The sequence below is a fragment of the Periplaneta americana genome, chromosome 7 (assembly GCF_040183065.1).
Source record: "Periplaneta americana isolate PAMFEO1 chromosome 7, P.americana_PAMFEO1_priV1, whole genome shotgun sequence".
Lineage (NCBI taxonomy): Eukaryota > Metazoa > Arthropoda > Insecta > Blattodea > Blattidae > Periplaneta > Periplaneta americana.
Genome location: NC_091123.1, coordinates 29,374,028 through 29,398,707, shown reverse-complemented (window position 1 = coordinate 29,398,707; position 24,680 = coordinate 29,374,028). Strand labels below are relative to the sequence as shown.

The following is a 24,680-nucleotide window of genomic DNA, read 5'->3' as shown; positions in this document are numbered from 1 at the left end:
TATATAATTAAAATTAAAATTTTTACGAAAGAAGGGTTTTGAAATTGGTATTGTAAGAACAGCATATCTTCTAATGTGAACTCTTGCATATTTAAATATGAGTATACAGTTTCAACGAGATAGAAACTCTCGCCCACGTTCTTGGATCTTGCCCGCATGGTGAGACATTACGCAATACCAGGCATCACAAAATCAGGTCCGCAATAGCTCAAGCTCTTCGCGACAAGGGATATACCACCTATGAAAAATCCATGGTCTATCAGAAACAGGAAACTGTCGGCGGGTTAATATATAGCCTAAGGGCCATATTCATAGACATAAATACAGACATGGAAATCCTACACATACAACCCAAAAGCCAAAAACTCAACACACTAGAACAATATGAAATATACAGACACACTAATCAAATTCTCAACACACAGATCAATTTCAGGACACACTCACTATTTGACTCCACTTTTCAACACGCAAACACACCCCTACAACAGCAGTGATATCAAGATGACGCCATGATCTAGTAGGTTCTGATGATGGTGTAGAGCAGGCCTGCACAAACAGCGCTCAACGAGCGCGCGCGGTCCTTCGGAGCTGGAGAGCGGTGTTTACTGCTCGCCGAAACGGAGGGGAAGATACGTCAGAATGACATAGACTTGCTATAGGCAGAGGAGAGGGAAACGACCACACAGCTATCTAGTGGAGTGCAGTGTGTAGGCCTATTCTCAGTTTTCATGTTGCTTACCTACTGCTACAGCAGAGTATGGAGGAATCTAAAAGACGGAACATAACATTTAACATTTAAAGATTTACAGCTCGAACTTATTGATCTTCAATGTGACGTAAGGGCTAAAGATCGTTTGAATAATACTACTAGCCTGGTTGAGTTTTACAAGACTAAACTTTAGCAATAATATCCACGACTACACAGGCTGACTGTGAAAATGATTGCTATGTTTGGCTCAACATTTATATTTGTGAGCAACTGTTTTCTATAATCAACTTTAATAAAGGCAGACATCGAAATCTGTAACTGATGTTTCATTATGATCAGTAGGCTACTGTTCCTTTCAGCTGCCAACAGCATAAAACCTCGTTTTGATGTACTGATTAATAAAAATATAACAAAATGATATTGTACATTTACTGTTCCTTTCAGCTGCCAACAGCATAAAACCTCGTTTTGATGTACTGATAAATAAAAATATAACAAAATGATATTGTACATTTAAGCAGCTATAGAATTTCTATTCCTTCTGTAAAATAAATATTTCTTTATTAATTAATAATAGTCCTAGAGAGTTTTGCAAACACTGAACGGGAATTCATTTCATAAGTACTCGTAATAGTACTTCCTTTTGTGTACATTTCGTACGAGATCACCCCTTCTTCCAGTCCACCCTTATATAGAGCGCAGCTAATATCTGCATTCCGCTCATGAGCTGTGAGCCGGCTCGGAGAGCGCAAACTTTGTGCAGGCCTGGTGTAGAGTATACACCGAAACAGCTTACACTAGTAAGTTTGCCATTTTATCAATCATTAATAATAATAATAATAATAATAATAATAATAATAATATACAACATTTAAAATGCGCATAATGTAAATTGTAAATTTTAATACTGATCCCCCCCCCTTGACAAAATTCTGCATACGCCACTAGTTGCTAGTGTTGTGAAGAAACGCTTTTGAACTGGATTTGAGGGATAATTCTTCAAATTAGAAAGCTAGCAGCCTAAGTAATTGAACATCGAAATTAAGTAAAGAAATAATATACGTAGCTAACAAAGTTATACTCACTCCTTTCACTGACGCTCAGGCCCTCATCAGGAAACACCACACGTCTTGGAGGCGGAGGAGGTCTTCTGGTAGGTGCTGGCGTGTCTTCAACAGGTGGCGGTGGTGGTGGCTCTGCTGGTTGAGGTATGTTTGCAGCAGCACTAAATGGACTGTTTTCACCTAACCACCAAGGACGATCTGGTCTTCTGGTGGATCTTCTAGTAGGTGTTGGCGTTTCTTCAACAGGTGGTGGCGGTGGTGGCTCTGTTGGTTGACGTGTGTTTGTAGCAACATTAAATGGACTGTTTTCATCCCACCACCAAGGACGATCCGGTCTATTAGGATGGTTATGATTATTGTCAACGGAGGGTGGTTTATGGTGACTCGTGGTTGTGGCAGGAGCTTGGAAAGGCTTCTCATGGAACCACCAGGGTACGTCTCTGTCTCTTCTTGAATATCTGGTATAATACTCTAAATCAGAAGGTACAGGGTCAATTGCAAAGTACTCATTACTGAATCTCGGATATTTTTGTCGATTTGTCTGTCCTGGTATTACGCTCTGAGGGCTTGCAGGTTGGAATTTGAAATCTACAACTTCCCCACAGCAGACTGTAGGTTCGTTCGATGTTAAATCACAGAAAACCAATTCCTTTCCAATAAATGTCTTCTCGAATTTCTCGAAAGCGGACGCACATTGTGACAAGGTCTGGCACACACCAAAAACACCAGGTTTTAACATACATAAGTCGCCTGAAATAGAAGAGAGTAATTAAAAGATAGGAATAAAGCAGTTTGATTGAAATTCCTTTCAGCATTGACAGCTAGTTTTGTTATATGATAGTGCATGAATGCATGTTTATTTTAAGATTCGATAGTGCAAGGAAACCTGGGCTCTACTAATAAGTCTTTAGGAATTGCATGTAAATCCTCTAGACCATTGGTTCTAAAACTTATTAGCACTGCGGACCCCCTTCCCATGGATCAGTATTTTCACGGACCTCTTCAAATACGTCAATGGAATGAAATTATTGGTTTTTAAGTAATATGAATAGTGGTATTTCTATGCAGGGTGTTAAGAAAAAAAGTATCCAATATTTTAGGAGGTGCTAGTATGTATCAAAACAAGAACAAAAGACTAATAAACATGGGTCCTACAACACATACTTTCTGAGGTCCGAACACTTGTTCATAGGAGGTGCTTAATGTGACGTCCATTCATGGCAATGCATTCCTCTGCTCTTCGGCGTAAGGAATCACGTACTCGTTGAAATGGACCTGGTTGTTCTTAATAACCAAAAGCTTAGGGGATTTAGATTTGAGGAACGAGCAGGCCAAGGTGTGAGGCCTCCCCAATCAATCCAGCAGTCCTGAAATGTCAGCGTCAGGTGTTCACGCTCATTGCGGAGAAAATGTGCTGGTGTGCCATCATGCACGAAGCACATCTGCAGTCTTTGCTGACATGGCACATACTCCAGCAAGGTAGGCAATACATTAGTAAGAAAGTCCTGATAACGAGCCTCAGTTAATCTCTGTGGTAGCACGTATGACCCTTAATCTATCGCCAAGAACGCCTGCCTATACGTTTATTGAGAATCAGTGCCTTCTTTCTTCAAGTGCATGGGAATTTTCATCAGCCCACAAATGCTGATTATGAAAATTCACAACACCATCTCTGCTGAACCCCGCTCATATCCGCAACCAAACTTTACTTTTCAATATTCCTTGCGACGTAACAGTATTCTATGGCAGGGGTGTCAACTACCGTATGATTATCTGGTAGCGTGCTGTATTGTAGAGCAGAAAAATGCATTGTCATAAATGGACGTCACAAGTGTTCAGATCTCAGAAAGTATGTGTTGTAGGACCCATGTTTATTAGACTTTTTTTTTCTTATTTTTATGTATACTATCACCTCCTAAAATATTGGATACTTTTTTAACACCCTGTATATGATTTCCAAAACTGAATCAATATTAATTATATATTTGAATTAAACAAAACATAATAATATACTATATAGCAGGCTTGCAGAACAGGGCGACAATTGTGGCGTTGCGTCACTCATCGTAAACGTCACGCATCCCTTCCTTGTACCCCCGCGTCATTGACTTAGTAGGGGAGAGGATTTGTATTCAGTATCTGTGTTATGTGATTGCGTACGGGGCATAGTGAAGTCATTCAACGCCGGTGGACTGTGGACGGGGAACCAACGCTTTCCCCATGCTTTCCACCCCTCTCTCGCCAGTTCTGTAACCCTGCTATATAAGTATCGTACTTAATTCTTTCCTGAAAAAATAGAAGGCCTTCATTAATATGTTACAGCAGAGTATGTATTAAAAATAGTAAAGCAAAGCAATACCCTACTCTAATTTCAATACATTCTTTGTATAATATTCTTGTACTAAAAAAAAAAAATCAAGTATCCATACTTCAGGGAAAGCGATGGAATTTTTTTACGCTTAAAATATTTTTTTAGACAGTCGTTTCATAATGACGACTTTTCGATTCTCATTTCCGCATCCATAAATTAGAGTGCTTAAAAGTAATTTTCGTGCATAAAAAATACTTTTAATTACGCTAATTAGAAATACTGAAAATATAACTTCCAACTATTTATTTATTACTAGCCGTACCCGTGCGCTCCGCTGCACCTCTTAGAAATAAATATAAAGTAATTACATAATTAAAATAGGACGTTTGATCTAGGGAACAGAAGGATAAATCGTTTAATATGTTACTTAATTTAAATTGTATTTAAATAATTAAAATGCGATCATTTTGGTCCAGAGACCACTCATTTACTGCAATGACAATTCCTTTAACATGTTTCTTAATTGTTATTACATGCAACCATAGTTCAATGAAGATTGACATATCATTTAGTAATTAATTAGCTTTCGATATTACTTCATGCAAACACAGAAACATTCTCTGTAGGCTATGTTTAAGAGCTTTCGATTGTTATTGTCCAAGGCCTCTTATAGACGAAGTCACTTATTTTTATTTCATTACAGCGCCTTAGATGGCGTTATCTTAATTTTAAAACCCATTTATCTCATTAAATATCAGTCGTATCAAAAGTTTGTATAGAATATAACTTATCGGAAATCATTTTTAAAGAAACTTTTGTTATGTAACATTTTTCATGAAAATTAATAATAAGGGAGATATTTCGATTTATTTAATTCAAGCCCCCTTATAAGCCCCCTTTTAAATAAGGTATTTTGAATGCTATATATCCTAAAATCTAAGTTACAACGAACTTAATTTATATTCCAATTTTCATATAACTCGGTTCAGCCATTATCCCGTGAAAAGGTAACAAACATCCAGACAGACAGACAGACAGACAGACATAGAAACAAAAATTTCAAAAATGCGATTTTCGGTTTCAGGATGATTAATTATACATGTTAACACTAATTATTTTTGGAAAATCGAAAATTACCAGAAAAATTTTGGCTACAAATTTATTATTAGTATAGATAAATATTACACTGCCTGCTGGATCACATCCTATGGCTGCAGCTATAGGATGCGATCTAGCAGGCAGTGAAATATTCACAACAGCAAAACAATCACCATAGCGTTCTACATAACCGAAGGCCGTGAAATCTATCTCTTTCCATACGAATGTAATACCATAGTCTAGTATATACAGTCACTAAGCTCAATAGGTAGTAAATATGCATCCATAGATAGTTGCTAACCACTAGGATCGCTAATATCGCTTCATTACAGACAATGCGAAATAGTACAGGCACAGTCTATTGTTCCTAGCACCCTCACAACTCAAGCTTCGTGACTATATACTAGACTATATACTCTTTCGTCTTTAACATTAGAAGTTCGCATTGCGAGAGAACGAATCAAGAATTTTATTCTCTTTAAAATATAAATAGCCTACATTAAGAATTCTCGAACGACTGTCTAAAAAATCTTGTATGAAACACTTGGGAAACTAGCGTTTTAAACATACCTTTCGGTCGGTGGACAATCTTCACTTCTCGTGGTTAAAACGCTATTATTTCGCAAATTGTTACATACGCACCAGTAGCGGCCCGCGGTTACAAAGGTTGGCAGTTCTGCATGAAAAATAGTGCATTTAGCAAACGCATGCTATTTATTGCATCTAAATCGGATAACGCGTGTAATTGCAGCCCCTTCTCGAAGTTGACTGTGCACCCGAAATTGTACTCCAACCATCCGTGCGCTATACCTCTCCCACCTGGTACAACTAGTCACGTAGTGGAGATGTGCCCCACAAGCTGTTCTAGTTTTTTAAGTCAAATTAACTAAATCCTTCACTCCGGTGTTTGTCCATGTATTTTCTCATCTAAACAGAATACACGGGTGGGGAGAAAGCGTTTTCACGAGAAAACCAATCGTTTCCATTACACATTTCGGTATTAAAATAACTAGTAGGCTACATGATTTCCTCAACTTTTTCCAGAAATTTCAGTATTTAAATTTTGTGTAGGACGTCCTAATTTCTTAAGTTAACGTGCAATTTCTCTTTTAATTTCAAAAGGGTTGGTCAATTAGGTTTTCGTTTCATTCATTTTTAATATAAAATATTTCCTTAGACACACTGACTAATCACATCACACCACCCACAGTACTATAACACACTGGAACTGTAATTATATATAGTAGTCCAGAAGCCTATGTGTTCTAACACAGGTCATAAAGAGATGAGGGTGTTGGCGGTTCTTTTGTATATTCGGAGAGAGTTGCTTCGGTTGCAGCTCTAATGCAGTCTTATGGGACTGTGAAGAAAACCAGTTTTCTCTTGCCGACTACCCTACGTTGAGCTTCAGGAGCTGCCGATCACAGATCCGAAAAGTACACTACAGCTAAAATTCTCGAGCAGTTCAAGGCTGCTACAGACAGTAAAATCTCGAATCGAAGAAGAATGAATTAGAAAAATAAATGAAACAATGAACTAGGTTACATAAAAGCACGTTTTACATTTTTAATTTTTTCAGGCCCAGTTAAATGGCGGTTCTGCAGCTCTGCAGTTCTTATTGTAAAGCCGCCTCTGATACGTACAGTAAATAATTATTATACAGCATTTAGTGCCGAATTCATAGTCAACACTTATCGCAAGGAAACACTTAAGCAGTTGCTTACAATCATTTTCAATTCATAAATCCCACTGAAGTGAACACTTATTCAAATAAGGTAGCTTGTCAGCTTACTCAAGTGTTTCCTCATATGCATTGTAATCAGCTTATTCGGTATACAATAGATGATGATTATGATTTAATTTAATTTATTGAGTTCTGTAATTAAAATGAAAATGAGTTTCGGCAAGCAGAAGATATATCAGAGATATGGAAAACCCTTTAGAGATGTATAATGATCAACAATTTAAGAGGAGATACCGTTTCGACAAGAACACTGTTGTGAATATTCTGGTGTCTCTCATTTCAATTCACAATACAACCATGAGGCTTACCGATTTCGCCACTGCTGAAAGTACTGGTTGCTTTGAGATTTTATGATACAGCAGCATTTCAGGTAGGCTAGATTTAAGCGGCATTTTTTTTTCGAAAAGTATTCACGTCCCAACAAAGTGTTATTTGCATTTTTGTTTGTATTCTACCCAAAGAATAAGCTGTTAAAATTTGCGTAATTAAATCACTTCCACTTTGTTTAGCATAGAAATAACTGAAAAATAAATTAAAATGATTTACTCGTACTTACAGGAATAGTTCCGGAGTTTGCATTAAACTCAACTGCAAATTTATTCCATGTCAATTTCTTCTTTTGGAGAGAACAATTATCATTTTTTTTAACTTTCGACGATATCTCCATATTTCATAACTACTTATCTTAGCTCACTTCTTTCTTTTCTGTAAAATACTTTCTGGACATCTTGTATAATTTTTAGCTCTATAATATTTACTTCTGTATTTGTGTATGCCAGCATCGTGATGCACTTGGGGAGCTACGATAGGTAGCGAAATCCGGTTGCGAATGCCAGCTATAACGGCTGGGGGGATCATCGTGCTAACCACACGATACCTCCATTCTGGTTGGATGATCGTTCACCTCTGCTTCGGCATGTGGGCGTGAGGCCAGCAGCCGGCTGGTCGGTCTAGGCCCTTCACGGGCTGTAGCGCCACGGATTATTATTTGTGTATGACAATAATGCCGATTTAACAATTTGAAGGCGCTGGAAAACAATTGAATGTAGGAAAGCACTCACGTGTAGCCATGTTGCCATATTTCTTTCTATGTCAAGGGAATGCTCAGGGCATATGAATGAGTAGCGTCTCTGCAATACGATCTGAAATAAGCGCTAAGGAAACGCTTATTACTTAAGTGTTTCCTCATTTTATAAGTGACGACTATGAATTCGACCCTTAGACTCAATGTTAGTTCTCTTTAATCTCAAGTCCGCCGTCAAATTTGCATTGTTTCTTTTAACAGTTTTGAATCAGGGAAGGGCAGAAAATACCTGCTCACACAAGTGAGTCGGAAACAGCATTAAATATTTCAAGGCTCGTTCTGAGAGTTCTATGTGTTCTGCGTGAATATTCAGCCAAAAATAAAAAAAGCTGACTCTATTTAAATGTTTTTCCAAATAGTTCCACACGATAATAACCAGGCTTCGAGACTTTGGACCCGATACAATAAGTTTACTGTGCATGCACTATAGGTTGTTGACTCGCTTCAGGTAGATAGAGATGTGTTGAGGTAACAACGTTGCTATTTAGAGTAGAGTACGGTAGTATGGGGGAACACACACATATGTACATTCTGAAAGTAAATATACATTACACAATGATAATGTCAAAAGAATGTGAAAAGCATTTATTCTCCTGTCTTTTATAAGCATTTGTGTTTAATTATACACAGTGTTAATGGTATAAATAAGCATGTCGCAATTTTAATTTTTCCATTTATCCTATTGGTCATCTTTAGGAAGTGCAGTTACAGTACCGAAATGCAATGTACTACAAGATACATTCTCACTGTCTCAAACGTAAATCTTTTTCAGTTATCTGCCAAAGTTTATACTGTAGAAAGCTGCGCTCTACGTCGCATGACGTGATAGGAGCAAAACGAAAAAACCTAACATCATTGCAGTCTCTAAGAGACAGTCCTTTATTCTCGGGTGACTCTATGTCCACTAATTTGCTGTTTATGTTACACAATGTTCCAAAATTGATTTCCACTTCTTTTTTACACGTTCTGTAACCGGTGTATTTGATGTCTCATTAATTCTCTGCATCATTTTCTAAATTAATTTGAGGGCTTCGGGCATCTCTTGCTCTGATTTTTCTAACCGTGTAATAGTTTCAGACACAGTTTGTATGAAAACCAAATTATTCGTCAGAACCTTCAAATCCAGAGCGTTTTCCTTTGCGTATTTGTTGGCATTCATTCTACAGTACCCCCACCCACTGTACGCTTTACCACTATACTCAGTACGCCGTTATACGGATTTCCCACTGAACTACTCTATTGGATCCGAAGTCTCGAAGCCTGATGATAACTCAACAAGATGATTCTCAGTCTTCCGTAAATGAGGAGTTTATATAACGCAGACAGGAACGTAACTGGTAACATCAGAAACTGAACTGGTTCGGAATTCACGACATGTATAATGAGAAATTACGTGTCGTCTTGATGACACCGTTTGCTTTTTGCCCGTCGAATATCCGTGTATAAAATGCAAGCATAAGGGAATTTTCATACCTCTTCCAAGTGCCGTGAGAACGTTCAGCAATTAAGTACAATGTTTAACTTCAGTATTTTATGTTTCATAGGAGTAAAGGTGTATAACTGGTAAGTTTCTTTACTTAGTTTTTGATGACATAACACATTACTTAACAGTAGTACATTATGTTGTAGTTTTTCCCGTCCTCCCACACAAGGTCACCGTCCACGTTGGAAATCGAACCACTAACCGCTAGGTTGGGAAACGCGTATGTTATCGACAGAATCACAGAGGCTGACACTGTGATTCGTATTGTCCGCAAATAGAACGCAAACTAAGTTTAATGGATTATTATATGCCTACGTACTTTGTCCACTTCTGCCACGCACTTTATTTCGGTAACAATGGGAAAGAAGCAAGGAGAGACCTTGAGCAACCGCAGTACAGCGGAGTGAAGACAAATACAGGAAGAAGCATCTCCAGCCAAGATGCCTAATCGCTTTCGGAATGTACGCAAGAATATTAAGGGAAGACTCCACTGAAAATCATGAACATTTTTCCAAATTTTTTTAGATATTTCACTTATTTAGAATTTATATTTTCATACCCCAAATGGATTCAGCTCAATTCTGATTACAAATACTCGTATGTTTACACTTTTTAAATTAAGGCTGGTAGGGGATTTGGAATTTAAAGAGCTGTCAAAATTGTTTTTCATCGAAGAATTCTTTTTTAAAATTTCTGATTACAAATCTAGTAACTTTTTGTTGGCTCCCTGAAGTTACTAGATGAATGTAGCGGAGGAGAATATTAATTTACATAAATATTCATTTTATTTTCAAATCTATTTTTCTGTGTTCATTTTTGTTGATTCAACACCAACTTTCTACGCCAAATATTAATCAATCTGGATGAAATTTTTACTGCAAGTATTTATGAGGTAGCTGCATGTTTCTATGCATTTATTTTGTGAGAAATGTTGCTAGTTTATTTTATTAATATATTTCTTAATGCTGCTAGTTTATTTTATTAATATTTTTCTCACAAAATAAATGCATAGAAACATGCAGCTACCTCATAAATACTTTCAGTAAAAATTTCATCCAGATTGATTAATATTTTGCATAAGAAAGTTGGTGTTGAATCAACAAAAATGAACACAGAAAAATAGATTTGAAAATAAAATGAATATTTATATAAATTAACATTCTCTTCCGCTACATTCATCTAGTAACTTCAGGGAGCCAACAAAAAGTTACTAGATTTGTAATCAGAAATTTTAAAAAAGAATTCTTCGATGAAAAACAATTTTGACAGTTCTTTAAATTCCAAGCCCCCTTCCAGCCTTAATTAAAAAAGTGTAAACATACGAGTATTTGTAATCAGAATTGAACTGAATCCATTTGGGGTATGAAAATATAAATTCTGAATAAGTGAAATAGCTAAAAAAAATTTGGAAAATTTTTCATGATTTTCAGTGGAGTCTTCCCTTAAGATCACAAAAACGACTTTACCATAAAATTCAATGAAATTACTTTGGTGAAACAAATTTGACTGAGGCAAGTGAGGCCGGCCCTCAGTCACTTGGCTTCCTTAAACTAAAAAATTTGTGGTTTTTAGTCTTATATAGGCCTAACTAGTGGGCGGATTCATATTCAATAAAGATCAGCAAAATATGCACAGGCCTACATGTATGCACTTAAAGACCGTGATATATGCACTCTTAAAAAAGTAGCAATTTACTATTATTGTTGGTTTTTGTGTTATACGTAAGAATATTGAGACACCATCAGTTGCTAAATTTGCCTGTCCTTCAACCCACTGCTTAAGGGGTTAGGTGCACAGCTTACAGTAGTAAAATTTTACAAATATTCAACATTTTTTTCCTCCATTACTGTATCTTGTACAATAATGAAAATTAGTATGTGTAAAACACTGTCCTCCTGCTATATGAAAAAGATACCTTTACGATTAAAATAAATTATGTATACTCTTTGTACAAAATTCAAAATGGTGGCAGTTTACTGTGCAGTGATGAAGCGTTTCCCTCATAACTCAAAATTATCCAACATTCTATGATGAAATTTTTCGTGTGTATTTATGCATGTCATATCTACAATATGATGAAAAATCACTGCTCTACCTTTGATAGATTTTCTCATCAAAAATAAATTGATTTTAAAAAATGGTCAAATATCATTATTTTCTTCTAACACGAAATAAAAAAAATATTATTTATTAAGGAATATAGTTGAAAGAGCATGATATTGTAAACATGAGTTTCAGCAATAAAATAAAAGAGAGAGAACATGAAAAAGTTAACAAGTTTATGAGTTATGAGGGAAATGCTATCACTGTACAGTGAACTGCCACCATTTTGAATTTTAAAAAAATATAAATAATTGTTTTTAATCGTATAAACATCTTTTTCATTTAGCAGAAGGACAGTGTTTTATACATACAAATTTTTATTATTGTACAAGATACAGTAATGGAGGAAAAAAATGTTGAATATTTTCAAAAATTTTACTGCTGTAAGCTGTATCTAACCCCTTAAGCCAGGTATGCTCAAAATTGTAAAAGCTCCGATTACACGGATGATGCTGCACTGCATAACACACACAGTGTACGGACTGGGCTCCGCAACTACATTGCAGCACCGCCCGTGGCATAGTTCTTACACTCTTACAAATACGGATAATAAACTGAATTTGAAAAAGAAAAGAGTATACACTGTAATATTCAGTTATTACATTATTCAATACACAGTATGTAATATAGTTATGATATTATTATATCATAGATAATGTTATTTTCATATTGCACCATACATTGCGGTCTATTCAACATGTGCATTCTTTTCTGCAAGTAATCGAAAATCTGTTTTCAACGAATTAACTCAATGCGCAGCTGCCTTAAAAGATGCTCATCTGTTAATCGGGATCTATGTTTCGATTTAGCAACCTTCATTCTCGAAAATAATTTTATTGTTCGCACACATATGTCGAGGCGAAAGTAGCTAATATAGTGGCAGCTAATAAGCTCATCTTGGGATATTTCGTTTTGTTCATTTTTTAAATAATTATATGCTTGTCAAGTCATATTCTCTGCATTTATTTCATAATTCTACGTTACTTTGTAGATCAAATAACTCGTCCTGGAACTGCACTCTCACGGATTGTACTAAATTTACTATGAAAGGATTAACAAAAAGATTAATATCACTCTCCATATGTTAAAATTACTAAATCTATATTCTGTGAATTCACATTTGAACTGTTCCAGCAGGCTACAGAGATATAATTAACTATATTTTGATCAGGAACCATACATCTCTTGCTCCTAAACACAGACTCTGAATTGTTCGACTCTCTTCAATGTTTGAACTTTCATTAAGTGCTTTCAATTCTTGAAGCTGTAGTGCACGTTGCACCCCTGAATAATTATTTTATCAAAACATGTATTTCTGCTGGAATAAAATCACTACAATAATAATAATAATAATAATAATAATAATAATAATAATAATAATAATAATAATAATAATAATAATAATAGCAGTAGTAATGTGTTTATCTCATTCCTTTTTTACTTCTATTCATTATTCAAGAAAAAGACAAAAATGAAAATAACGGAAATAACACGATATATCAATGAAGCAGATACGTATAAAACCTAACCTAACGATATAAATTTAATGATTACACAAAACTTAACCTACTCAGTCTAACTTAACCTAACTATATAAACTAATAGAAGATACGTAGGCTACAAAATCTAACCGAACTGTATAAATCAGTGGAACGGATACATACAAAATCTAACTTAGCGACATAAATCAATGAAAAAGATATGTACAGAACCTAATTTAACTATATAAATTAATGGATCAGTTATGTACTGTACAAAACCTAACCTAATTTCACCAGCAGTATCACTAACTATTTAATAAAATGTTATATATCTGAACTGACTGAAATAATCTAAACTATCGGCAACAAAAGCTAGAAATTGAAATAAAACAACTTTAAATATATATTTTCTTCCTCGCGCAATCAATAGGCTCCCAATTCAAATTACAAGCATTGTAGTTTGTAGGTTATACGTCATTAATTTGTTATTGTTTGTTCACTTGTTTTGAAAGGCATTGTGGGACTCCTATTACCAACCAAATTGTAACTCTACACTTTGCTGGCGTAAAGTGACACTTTGTGAAGTGCACTTCTTCAATCGTCTATGAATACCACTAATATGAAAGAGCCACTTTCGTCAAAAGCGTCACTTTGCAAAGTGGTGATATAAAGTGTCGACTATGAATACCAGCCTAAGTACTTGATCTGCCTACCGCAGTCATCCGTCGAGCTTCGAACGAGGAACAGCACGCTCTACATTGGAAGGTTGTGATTACAGAACGTAATCGGGAGTCAGAGAATGAGCATATCTGCCTTAAGCAGTACACTTCTAGCACATTTTGCGTTAGATGTCGTTGATAAAACTAATCCAAAATTAATAATAATTTTCTTGCAGCTAATCTGGTCTAAAATACAATACATTCTACACATTGTCGAAGTTTCTAAAACCTGTTACTATAATAAAATGAAATATTCTGATTTGCCACGTTGGTAAATAAATGAAAAACAGAAAATTGCATTATCGTGCCTATATTATTGTTGACAAGTGGTGAAATTCGAGTTTAGCGAGTGTAAAGAAGCCTATGAACACTTCCTGTAACTTCTGCTCCAATCATATTGCAGCTTCTATAGTCCCATCGCTCTAATTTCCGGCAGCCAATCGCGTTTCAGGTCGGCCACATTTAAACGTGTGCGTCTTGTGATTCGCTTATGAAGACGTTATTCATTTCTTAAGGCTCGATAAATATTTAATATAATCGCCCGCCATTTTGGCTCTTTCGTTGGCGTTCGCAGAAAGCACACGAAGATGTTATTTGCCGCTCAATTATTTGCTGAATTACAATGCGTTTGATTTATTATCATAGGAGCTACGGCATGATAATGTTTAACGATGTGGCAAATAGATTCCGCGTATGGTAGCTCGGCAACGAAAGAACAAAAATGGCGAACGATACTACCTACCTAGACTTTATAGAGTCTTCACTTCCTAAGACATAAGCAAAGAGCAGGAGTCACGCCGGGAATAACAACGTCGCGACTATAGTGACAAAGTCTTATGCACGTGCGAAGTACACAATACAGCCTTGGTTTTTCTGAACCGTCGCGACGCATGCGACGTGCACCTCGCACAAATCCGGACTACACGAGAGATAGTGACACACATATTCATATTTTTTTATTAAATTATGTAAGATTTGTACCTTCCTGAAGTAGGCTATAGAAGACTTGTTTAGCGGAGAAACCCTTCTTCATCCTATTCCCTATTTCAATTATTTTTTAAGCCTACCTTCTGAAGCGATTTGTTTTCAAACGCATTCTGGCAAAACCTTCTATTCAGTGAACAATGTTAAGGCTATACTGAGAAAAGAGATGTTTCTCCGTGACAACTATGAGTAAGAGGTTAATTCTGGGATTCCCACTACTGTTCCTTTCTCTCTTATTGAAAAGGTTGGAATGGAAGCTGGAATGACGAGCTTCGTCGAAACAAACGCGAAAAAAAACAGCAACTTCCCGAATTTCCGCTCCATCATGGTAACATCACAGAGACGTGTTAAGACTTCACGGATATAGAAAGGACGCCAAATGATAACTGCTTGTCACATATTTTGAAATACGGTCTAATCTACATAAAATGAAATCGCTGTGGAGTAACGGTTATCACGTCTGACCGCGAAACTAGCGGCCCGAGTTCAAATCCTGGTTGGGAGAAGTTACCTGAGTTTTTTTTTTTTTCGGGGTTTTCCCTCAACTCATTGGGATATAGAAATGTCAGATTTCTTCAAAATTTTGATAAATAATGTTTTTGCCTCATCTGGAAGTTTATTTCTTCTAGTTTTCTTTTTTTTTTATTGGATTATTTTACGACGCTGTATCAACATCTATGGTTATTTAGCGTCTGAATGAGATGAAGGTGATAATGCCGGTGAAATGAGTCCGGGGTCCAACACCAAAAGTTACCCAGCATTTGCTCGTATTGGGTTGAGGGAAAACCCCGGGAAAAATCTCAATCAGGTAACTTGCCCCGACCGGGATTCGAACCCGGGCCACCTGGTTTCGCGGCCAGATGCGCTGACCGTCTTCTAGTTTTCACAAATATATAACTTGTACCCATTATCTCAATAATTTCATAATTTATTATTTGGGCATTTATATTATAAGCTCACTATACTTTCTACATCTTATGCCATCTTCAGTGTCTGTTTTCTCCCATTTCACGTTTTTCTACATTTGTTATCCTTCCGACGGATAAAAAGTAGATTTCCAATTGGGTAAAAGACTTCATTGAGGTACCAAATTAAAGCTTAAACATGTAGCTATATTGTAAACTATAATTATTATTTTCAATCGATTATGATTAGCTATTTTTTCCCAAAATATACATATATATTTATTTTTCTAAAGTGTTAATATAATGTGGGATATCTTTTGAGTGGTTCAAGATAAATAACTAATTTTAGTATGTAACATTCTCCATACTTAGGGGATCATTTTGGCGAAAGAAGTTTTACCCTAGGTTAATTTCTAATGGCGTTAGATTGGTCCAAAATTGTATTAATTAAAAAAAAATGTTTCTTTGTGCCCCTAAATTCGATTTTCAAGTTTGAATTATATAAATTGCTTAGTTTACTCCCAAGAATCATGTCACCAAAGTTTGAAAGACATTGAGGAAGAAATCTGGATTTTTATCCTAAGAGGGTGTATATACCTTAGAGCAAATGCTGGGTAAGTTTCGACGTGAACCTGGACTCATATCGCTAGCATTATCGCTTTCATCTCACTCAGTCGCTAGATAACCATAGTTATAACTCAGGAATTTTCTATCATTCCTTTTACGAACAAAAGAAATCAGATTTTCTCTTAGCAAAGAATGAATAAACAAAAAGCGTTTACTGCAAGACAACGAGCTAAATGCATGCTGTGTTTTACGGAATTTGAAAGTGTAACATCAGTTCAGAGTTGTTTTCGCTTGAGTAAGGCGTTCGGAGAGCTCCGAATTACACGAATGTTCAAAGAGATGGCTATGCCGTACACCAGCAGTGGCGAAAATGTAATCGTGCGCCGAGCCACTGTGTAACCTGCAACGTGCATAGCACCTATGGAGGGAGGCAGACACCCGAAGGAGAAGTGAAGCAACTGTCTGACTTATTAACGGATTTTCATTTTCCTTACGTCATGCACTTAAATATAATTTTATACAGTACAAGGCTACAAACTAATGTTTAGTACGTGTAACGAAGAAAGAAATGAACAATAAATGAACAATATCACAACCTAAAATTAACTGTCTTCAGAATGTCTCTGCGACAAAGTTTCAAAATCAGGAATTATGTCACTTACTGCCAATCGTAGTTGATCACGAAGGTATTTGTCTGTCAGTCGTGATCTAAATTTGGTTTTTACTAGCCTATTTTAATTGTTGAAAATAATTTTTCACAAACGTAAGTTGTAGCGAACATGGCTTCAACAGAGCAAGCGAAAGAACGAAGCTTCGGATATTTATTTTTTGGCAAAGATTTGAAAGTTCAACATTTGTCAAGTCCTTACATCTAGCTTTCATTTGACATCACATAGTAAATCAGTGAGTTCAAATTGAAGATCTAACCGCATAATTCGTACATCTGCTGAAAAAGGGTCGACGTACAGAGATGATGATGATGATGATGATGATGATGAGAACAACAACAATAACTTACTTACTTACTTACTTACTTACTTACTTACAAATGGCTTTTAAGGAACCCGAAGGTTCATTGCCGCCCTCACATAAGCCCGCCAGCGGTCCCTATCCTGTGCAAGATTAATCCAGTCTCTATCATCATACCCCACCTCCCTCAAATCCACTTTAATATTATCCTCCCATTACGTCTCGGCCTCCCTAAAGGTCTTTTTCCCTCCGGTCTCCCAACTAACACTCTATATGCATTTCTGGATTCGCCCATACGTGCTACATGCCCTGCCCATCTCAAACGTCTGGATTTAATGTTCCTAATTATGTCGAGTGAAGAATACAATGCGTGCAGTTCTGTGTTGTGTAACTTTCTCCATTCTCCTGTAACTTCATCCCGCTTAGCCCCAAATATTTTCCTTAACACCTTATTCTCAAACACCCTGAACCTATGTTCCTCTCTCAGAGTGAGAGTCCAAGTTTCACAACCATACAGAACAACCGGTAATATAACTGTTTTATAAATTCTAACTTTCAGATTTTTCGACAGCAGACTGGATGATAAGAGATTCTCAACCGAATAATAACACGCATTTCCCATATTTATTCTGCGTTTAATTTCCTCCCGAGTGTCATTTATATTTGTTACTGTTGCTCCAAGATATTTAAATTTTTCCACCTCTTCGAAGGATAAATCTCCAATTTTTATATTTCCATTTCGTACAATATTCTGGTCACGAGACATAATCATATACTTTGTCTTTTCGGGATTTACTTCCAAACCGATCGCTCTACTTGCTTCAAGTAAAATTTCCGTGTTTTTCCTAATCGTTTGTGTATTTTCTCCTAACATATTCACGTCATCCGCATAGACAAGAAGCTGATGTAACCCGTTCAATTCCAAACCCTGCCTGTTATCCTGAACTTTCCTAATGGCATATTCTACCTTTTAATGTTTCATCAATAACATTTAGTATAATGCCGTTTTATGTTATACAACCGTTTTCCTCGTAATACTTGTGAACAAATCATACATTTAATATTCTCATCATATTGACAGCAAAAGAAAAAATGCGTTCTCCCATCCTACTTGGAACTTTCGTACATGGTTTCGAGAGAGACATATGCTACTCGCAGGTCAGAGACAAATACAAGGAACGGAGTTTGACTCCAGTGAGTGAGAGGGTGGGGGTTGGCGGAGGTTAAAAGCTATCACTGCGAGCCACAATGTCTCGCGAGTCACGTTCTCACCGCATGAAACATGTTGAGGTATTACGCGATGTGCAGAAATGAATCACATTGCTCTTCGTACCGCAGCTGCGTCAGGAAAATGATATGATTATGGTATTTGAGCAGGATGGCGCACCACCTCATTGTTCATGAAATCATGAATAACATTTGACATCAACTGGTGAGATTGTGGTGGCCAGTAATTGCGGTGACTAAATTCTTCAAACGTGACGCCATTAGATTTCTTTGTTTCGGGTTCTGTGAAGAATGATGTCTATGCAGAGCAACCCAATGATATGGATCGTCCCAAAGCAAATATTATTTCAGGTTTTGAAAAAAAAAATTCTGGGAGAATTAGCCTCACGAAGTGGTGAACTGTGTTGCGTGCACGTTGAGGTCTAATGCGGTCAAACTCCTATCCTTCTAATTTACAGATTACGGGTACTGAAAAAAATAAATAGCAACAGCTCTCATTTTACAGCGTTTTTATTTTATGTAAATTTAACAATTCTGAATATCCGTACAATTTTTTATGCTTTCAAGTTCAAAGTGAAACATCTTATTTTATTTCGCACAGTGTTCTAGGGTATATTAATATACAGCTGAACTTGATTATAACGACATCCAAGGGACCTTAAAAATTATGTTGTTATAAACGATTGCCGTAGTAACCGAGATTCACATTATCAATCTAGTGAGGTGGAAAATGAGATTGTGGTGGCCAGTAATATCGGTGACTAAATTCTTCAAACGTGACGCCATTAGATTTCTTTGTTTCGGGTTCTGTGAAGAATGATGTCTATGCAGAGCAACCCAATGATATGGATCGTCCCAAAGCAAATATTATTTCAGGTTTTGAAAAAAAAAATTCTGGGAGAATTAGCCTCACGAAGTGGTGAACTGTGTTGCGTGCACGTTGAGGTCTAATACGGTCAAACTCCTATCCTTCTAATTTACGGATTACGGGTACTGAAAAAAATAAATAGCAACAGCTCTCATTTTACAGCGTTTTTATTTTATGTAAATTTAACAATTCTGAATATCCGTACAATTTTTTATGCTTTCAAGTTCAAAGTGAAACATCTTATTTTATTTCGCACAGTGTTCTGGGGTATATTAATATACAGCTGAACTTGATTATAACGACATCCAAGGGACCTTAAAAATTATGTTGTTATAAACGATTGCCGTAGTAACCGAGATTCACATTATCAATCTAGTGAGGTGGAAAATGAGATTGTGGTGGCCAGTAATATCGGTGACTAAATTCTTCAAACGTGACGCCATTAGATTTCTTTGTTTCGGGTTCTGTGAAGAATGATGTCTATGCAGAGCAACCCAATGATATGGATCGTCCCAAAGCAAATATTATTTCAGGTTTTGAAAAAAAATACTGGGAGAATTAGCCTCACGATGTGGTGAACTGTGTTGCGTGCACGTTGAGGTCTAATGCGGTCAAACTCCTATCCTTCTAATTTACAGATTACGGGTACTGAAAAAAATAAATAGCAACAGTTCTCATTTTACAGCGTTTTTATTTTATGTAAATTTAACAATTCTGGATATCCGTACAATTTTTTTATGCTTTCAAGTTCAAAGTGAAACATCTTATTTTATTTCGCACAGTGTTCTAGGGTATATTAATATACAGCTGAACTTGATTATAACGACATCCAAGGGACCTTAAAAATTATGTTGTTATAAACGATTGCCGTAGTAACCGAGATTCACATTATCAATCTAGTGAGGTGGAAAATGAGATTGTGGTGGCCAGTAATATCGGTGACTAAATTCTTCAAACGTGACGCCATTAGATTTCTTTGTTTCGGGTTCTGTGAAGAATGATGTCTATGCAGAGCAACCCAATGATATGGATCGTCCCAAAGCAAATATTATTTCAGGTTTTGAAAAAAAAAATACTGGGAGAATGAGCCTCACGAAGTGGTGAACTGTGTTGCGTGCACGTTGAGGTCTAATGCGGTCAAACTCCTATCCTTCTAATTTACGGATTACGGGTACTGAAAAAAATAAATAGCAACAGTTCTCATTTTACAGCGTTTTTATTTTATGTAAATTTAACAATTCTGAATATCCGTACAATTTTTTATGCTTTCAAGTTCAAAGTGAAACATCTTATTTTACTTCGCACAGTGTTCTAGGGTATATTAATATACAGTTGAACTTGATTATAACGACATCCAAGGGACCTTAAAAATTATGTTGTTATAAACGAGTGTCGTAGTAACCGAGATTCACATTATCAATCTAGTGAGGTGGAAAATGAAGAATAACAAAATTAATTAGGCTTATTTTAGATTAAATGTATTAACTTTTAAGCCTACAATGAACATAATAAAATACAGGTAGACCTACAATTATAAATACAGTATTCTGTATTAAAACAGTTTGTTCAGTACTCACCAAACTACTTTACTTAGAAGTGAAGTAATCAGTCATTTTACTCTGTTGTCTTCTACTTGCCCAATACACACTTTCTAGGGCTAAATTACGTTCTATGTTCATAATTTCAGTTGCAATTTCACTACTCCCTTTCCTAGCTTCATAGAACATGTTCTTAATTCTAATGACTTCTAAAGCGTCACTCACTTCTTTTAGTGGCCATACTGCATTAAATTGCGTGCACTTAGTGAAAACTTCCTGTCGAAACTGATCTAATACCGCATGAATTCGGGCAGGTTACAATGGGACGGGGGAATCCGCCTGCATTCCAGAGGTCTATGACAGAAGGAGACTGTAAAGAATTTGTCAGGGTCAGATTTCAACAAAATATTTCTTAAAATACTTTCGTTCTTAGAAAATCTTATTCCAAACTGAGGTTGAAAATGACGTTATATGCGAGGTAGACGCATATGCGTTTGTCGTATTAAGCAAGGTAGGAAAGCATATGTCTTACGGGGAATTAGTTGGGACCACAGAATATTTCACGTTATAGGCGAGGTGTCGCACAAAACGAGGTCGCTATAACCAAGTTCTACTGTAATTCACTTGTAACTAGTGTATTAAGTAATCATAGGATTTAATTTGTCACCTAATTTAAGTCGGTATTTAAGTTCGATATTCTTCTGGCTTATATGAATATTTTCATGCTTCGATTTTGTCTTAGGCACACCTATACAGGGTGTTTCAGAGCCACCGACGTGGCTCAGTCGGTTAAGGCGCTTGCCTGCCGTTCTGAAGTTGCGTTCGGGCGTGGGTTCGATCCCCGCTTGGGCTGATTACTTGGTTGGGTTTTTTCCGAGATTTTCTCCAACCGTAATGTGAATGCAAAATAATCTATGGCGAATCCTCGGCCTATCTCGCCAAATATCATCTTGCTATCACCAATCTCATCGGCGCTAAATAACCTAGTAGTTGATACAGCGTCGTTAAATAACCAACAAAAAAAGTATTTCAGAAATACTTTGACAAACCTTGAGGGCATGTTTCTCACACCAAAACAAGAAAAAAAGTACATATAAACTTATGTCCAAAAATCCTTAGTTTTTTAGTTATTAATGAAAGAACATAATGAAACATCTGTTAGATATTGTCAGCTTGGTAGTAAGTGTTGCAACGTTAGTCAATTCAGAAACTCATAACAAATGTTCAAAATGTTCTCCTCTTGCTTCCTCACACACATGCACTCGTCGGATCATGGACTGCTTGGCAACACATAGCCATCTAGAATACAATGGGTACAACAGACTTGTATCGATAACATCATTCTATTATCTAACAAAATGAACGATTACTAACTTTAAGTTAAGTTGTTGGATAGTACCTCAAAACGCGTTGAACGTAAACTTTCATTGTTATGAGTTTCTGAGTTCATTAACATTGCAACACTTGCTACCAAGCTGATAATATCTAACAGATGTTTCATTATGTTCTTTCATTAATAACTAAAAAACTAAGGATTTTTGGACATATGTTTATATGGACTTTTTTCTTGTTTTGGTGTGAGGAACATGCCTCCAGGTTTGTCAAAGTAGTTTTGAAACACCCTGTATAATTTTCTTTCCTGCTAACATACGAGGCGCGTCTAGAAAGTAAGTTCCGCCGGGGCTATTTACAGGAATAAAACATAATTTCATGTAAAAAGTTATTGAAACAGATAAAACAATTGTTAAAATATTTTTGAACATATTCCCCATTGTAAATGAGACATTTGTCATACCATGGGATCAACAGAGAGGTGCAGACGACTGTCACACACTGGTTCCCATCGCAGGCGGCAGACTTCTAAGACATAGAGATACAAAAGTTGATCCCACGATATGACAAATGTTTCAATTCCGGTGGGGAGTATGTTGAAAAATAGTTCTGTATCTGTTCCAATAAATCTTTCCATGAAATTGTGTTATCTTTTTTGTAAACGCCCCCAGGGAAACTTACTTTCTGGACGGTCATTTTATTATAGGCCTATATTTCCTTTTCATCCACTGGTCGAGTGGAAGAGAAGGCCTTACGGCCTTATTATTATTATTATTATTATTATTATTATTATTATTATTATTATTATTATTATAAAGAGAGACAGAGTGAGCAAATATGAGAGATACATCCCTCTCTGGGAAAGCAAGGCATACTTATTATTATTATTATTATTATTATTATTATTATTATTATTATTATTATTATTATTATTATTATTATTATTATAAAGAGAGACAGAGTGAGCAAATATGAGAGATACATCCCTCTCTGGGAAAGGCAAGGCATACTTATTATTATTATTATTATTATTATTATTATTATTATTATTATTATAAAGAGAGACAGAGTGAGCAAATATGAGAAATACATCCCTCTCTGGGAAAGCAAGGCATACTTATTATTATTATTATTATTATTATTATTATTATTATTATTATTACTATTATTATTATTATTATCGTCCGTATTTGACAGTTGGACAGATTCAGCTGTACGTCTTAAGCATGAAGACTTCGGAAAATCCCAACTGTGAATAAGATTATCTTGCCTGAGTTTCACTCAAACAAGTTATTTATTATACCCGACAAACTGAAAACGCGTCCAACTGTGAGAGAATATTGTGTGGCCCTCTTCACTACCCCTTGTGCTGCTGTTATGACATTAGACCAAGACTCTTAAGACCCTCATCATCACCATCATGTCGGTCTTTAGTGTTTAGATCCTTTGCGATCTACCGAAGTCTGTTCAGAGAAGGATTTACCACTGGGCTATCCTAGGCTACATAAGACAAGACAATCCACACAAAAATGAGGAATTGCTGAAGGAACGAAAGTGAAGAAAGCTTGTTAATAATAATAATAATAATAATAATAATAATAATAATAATAATAATAATAATAATAATAGCCTAATAATAATAATAATAATAATAATAATAATAATACTTACAAATGCCTGTATTTTGTTGCGAAAATCAAATTATAATGTGGAAGCTTACATAAAAAAAATCATATTGAAATAATGTTTCTAATTTTGGACAAACTGCTTTTTGAAAGTCTACCCCTCACTATCATAAGTTTACGATCCGTGTCAACGAAACCATTTAAATTAAAGCCGCACTTCTAACTCGGAAGTAAAATGACTAGTAGCTGTTGATTCCGTACGGTTGTTCGTTAAATCAAAAGTGTTACCAAAATGTAGGCCTATCTATCCACTAAATTACAAAAATTTTAGTCTAATACTTAAACTGTTTCTTTTTACGAAAGATTCATAGGTTTCAGAAAACTCACTTTTGGTCCACCCTGTACAAGTATGTAATAAGATCATTCTCAAAATGTTATGGATTTCATGTAATACAATCTTAGTAGATTTATCGCTAGATAAATACTTTACTCTTATGCCCACGTGCATCAACGTCGGTTAGTGTAACCATCGGTTAAAATTGTGACCTAATCCCCGATTAAGCATTTTTACATTGGATCGACCTCGGTTACGACTTAAATAGGAAGTTAACAACAGTAATCTCTAACCGGCCAAATATGAGCGGTTAAAGGAGATAACCAGCGATTAGTAGAGCAAGTAAAGCAAAATGGCGGCCATAACCACAGGTGATTATTTCGAAGACGATTATTATTGTGCAGTACTTGAATTACTTGGATAGAGCGTGAGCGTGAAGGTTCTTTAGTGGAAAGAGAGAATTCTTGCGAGCAATTAGGTGACAGAAAATTTCAGGAGGGATTTCGTTTATCAAAATCTACAAATGGATCAA

At 36.0% G+C, this 24,680-nt stretch overlaps 1 protein-coding gene across 3 annotated transcripts in view; it reads right to left on the bottom strand.

Annotated features, from left to right (window-relative positions):
• LOC138703022 (venom protease-like) overlaps positions 1–24,680 on the bottom strand; it is a 59,256-nt gene that overhangs the window by 20,336 nt on the left and 14,240 nt on the right. Inside the window, exon 2 of one of the 3 annotated variants that reach the window (XM_069830525.1) lies at positions 1,798–2,526. In XM_069830525.1, coding sequence (XP_069686626.1) covers positions 1,798–2,526 — 729 coding nt within the window. The remainder of the gene's footprint in view (positions 1–1,797; positions 2,527–24,680) is intronic. The other 2 variants (XM_069830526.1, XM_069830527.1) reach the window with 2 other exon arrangements.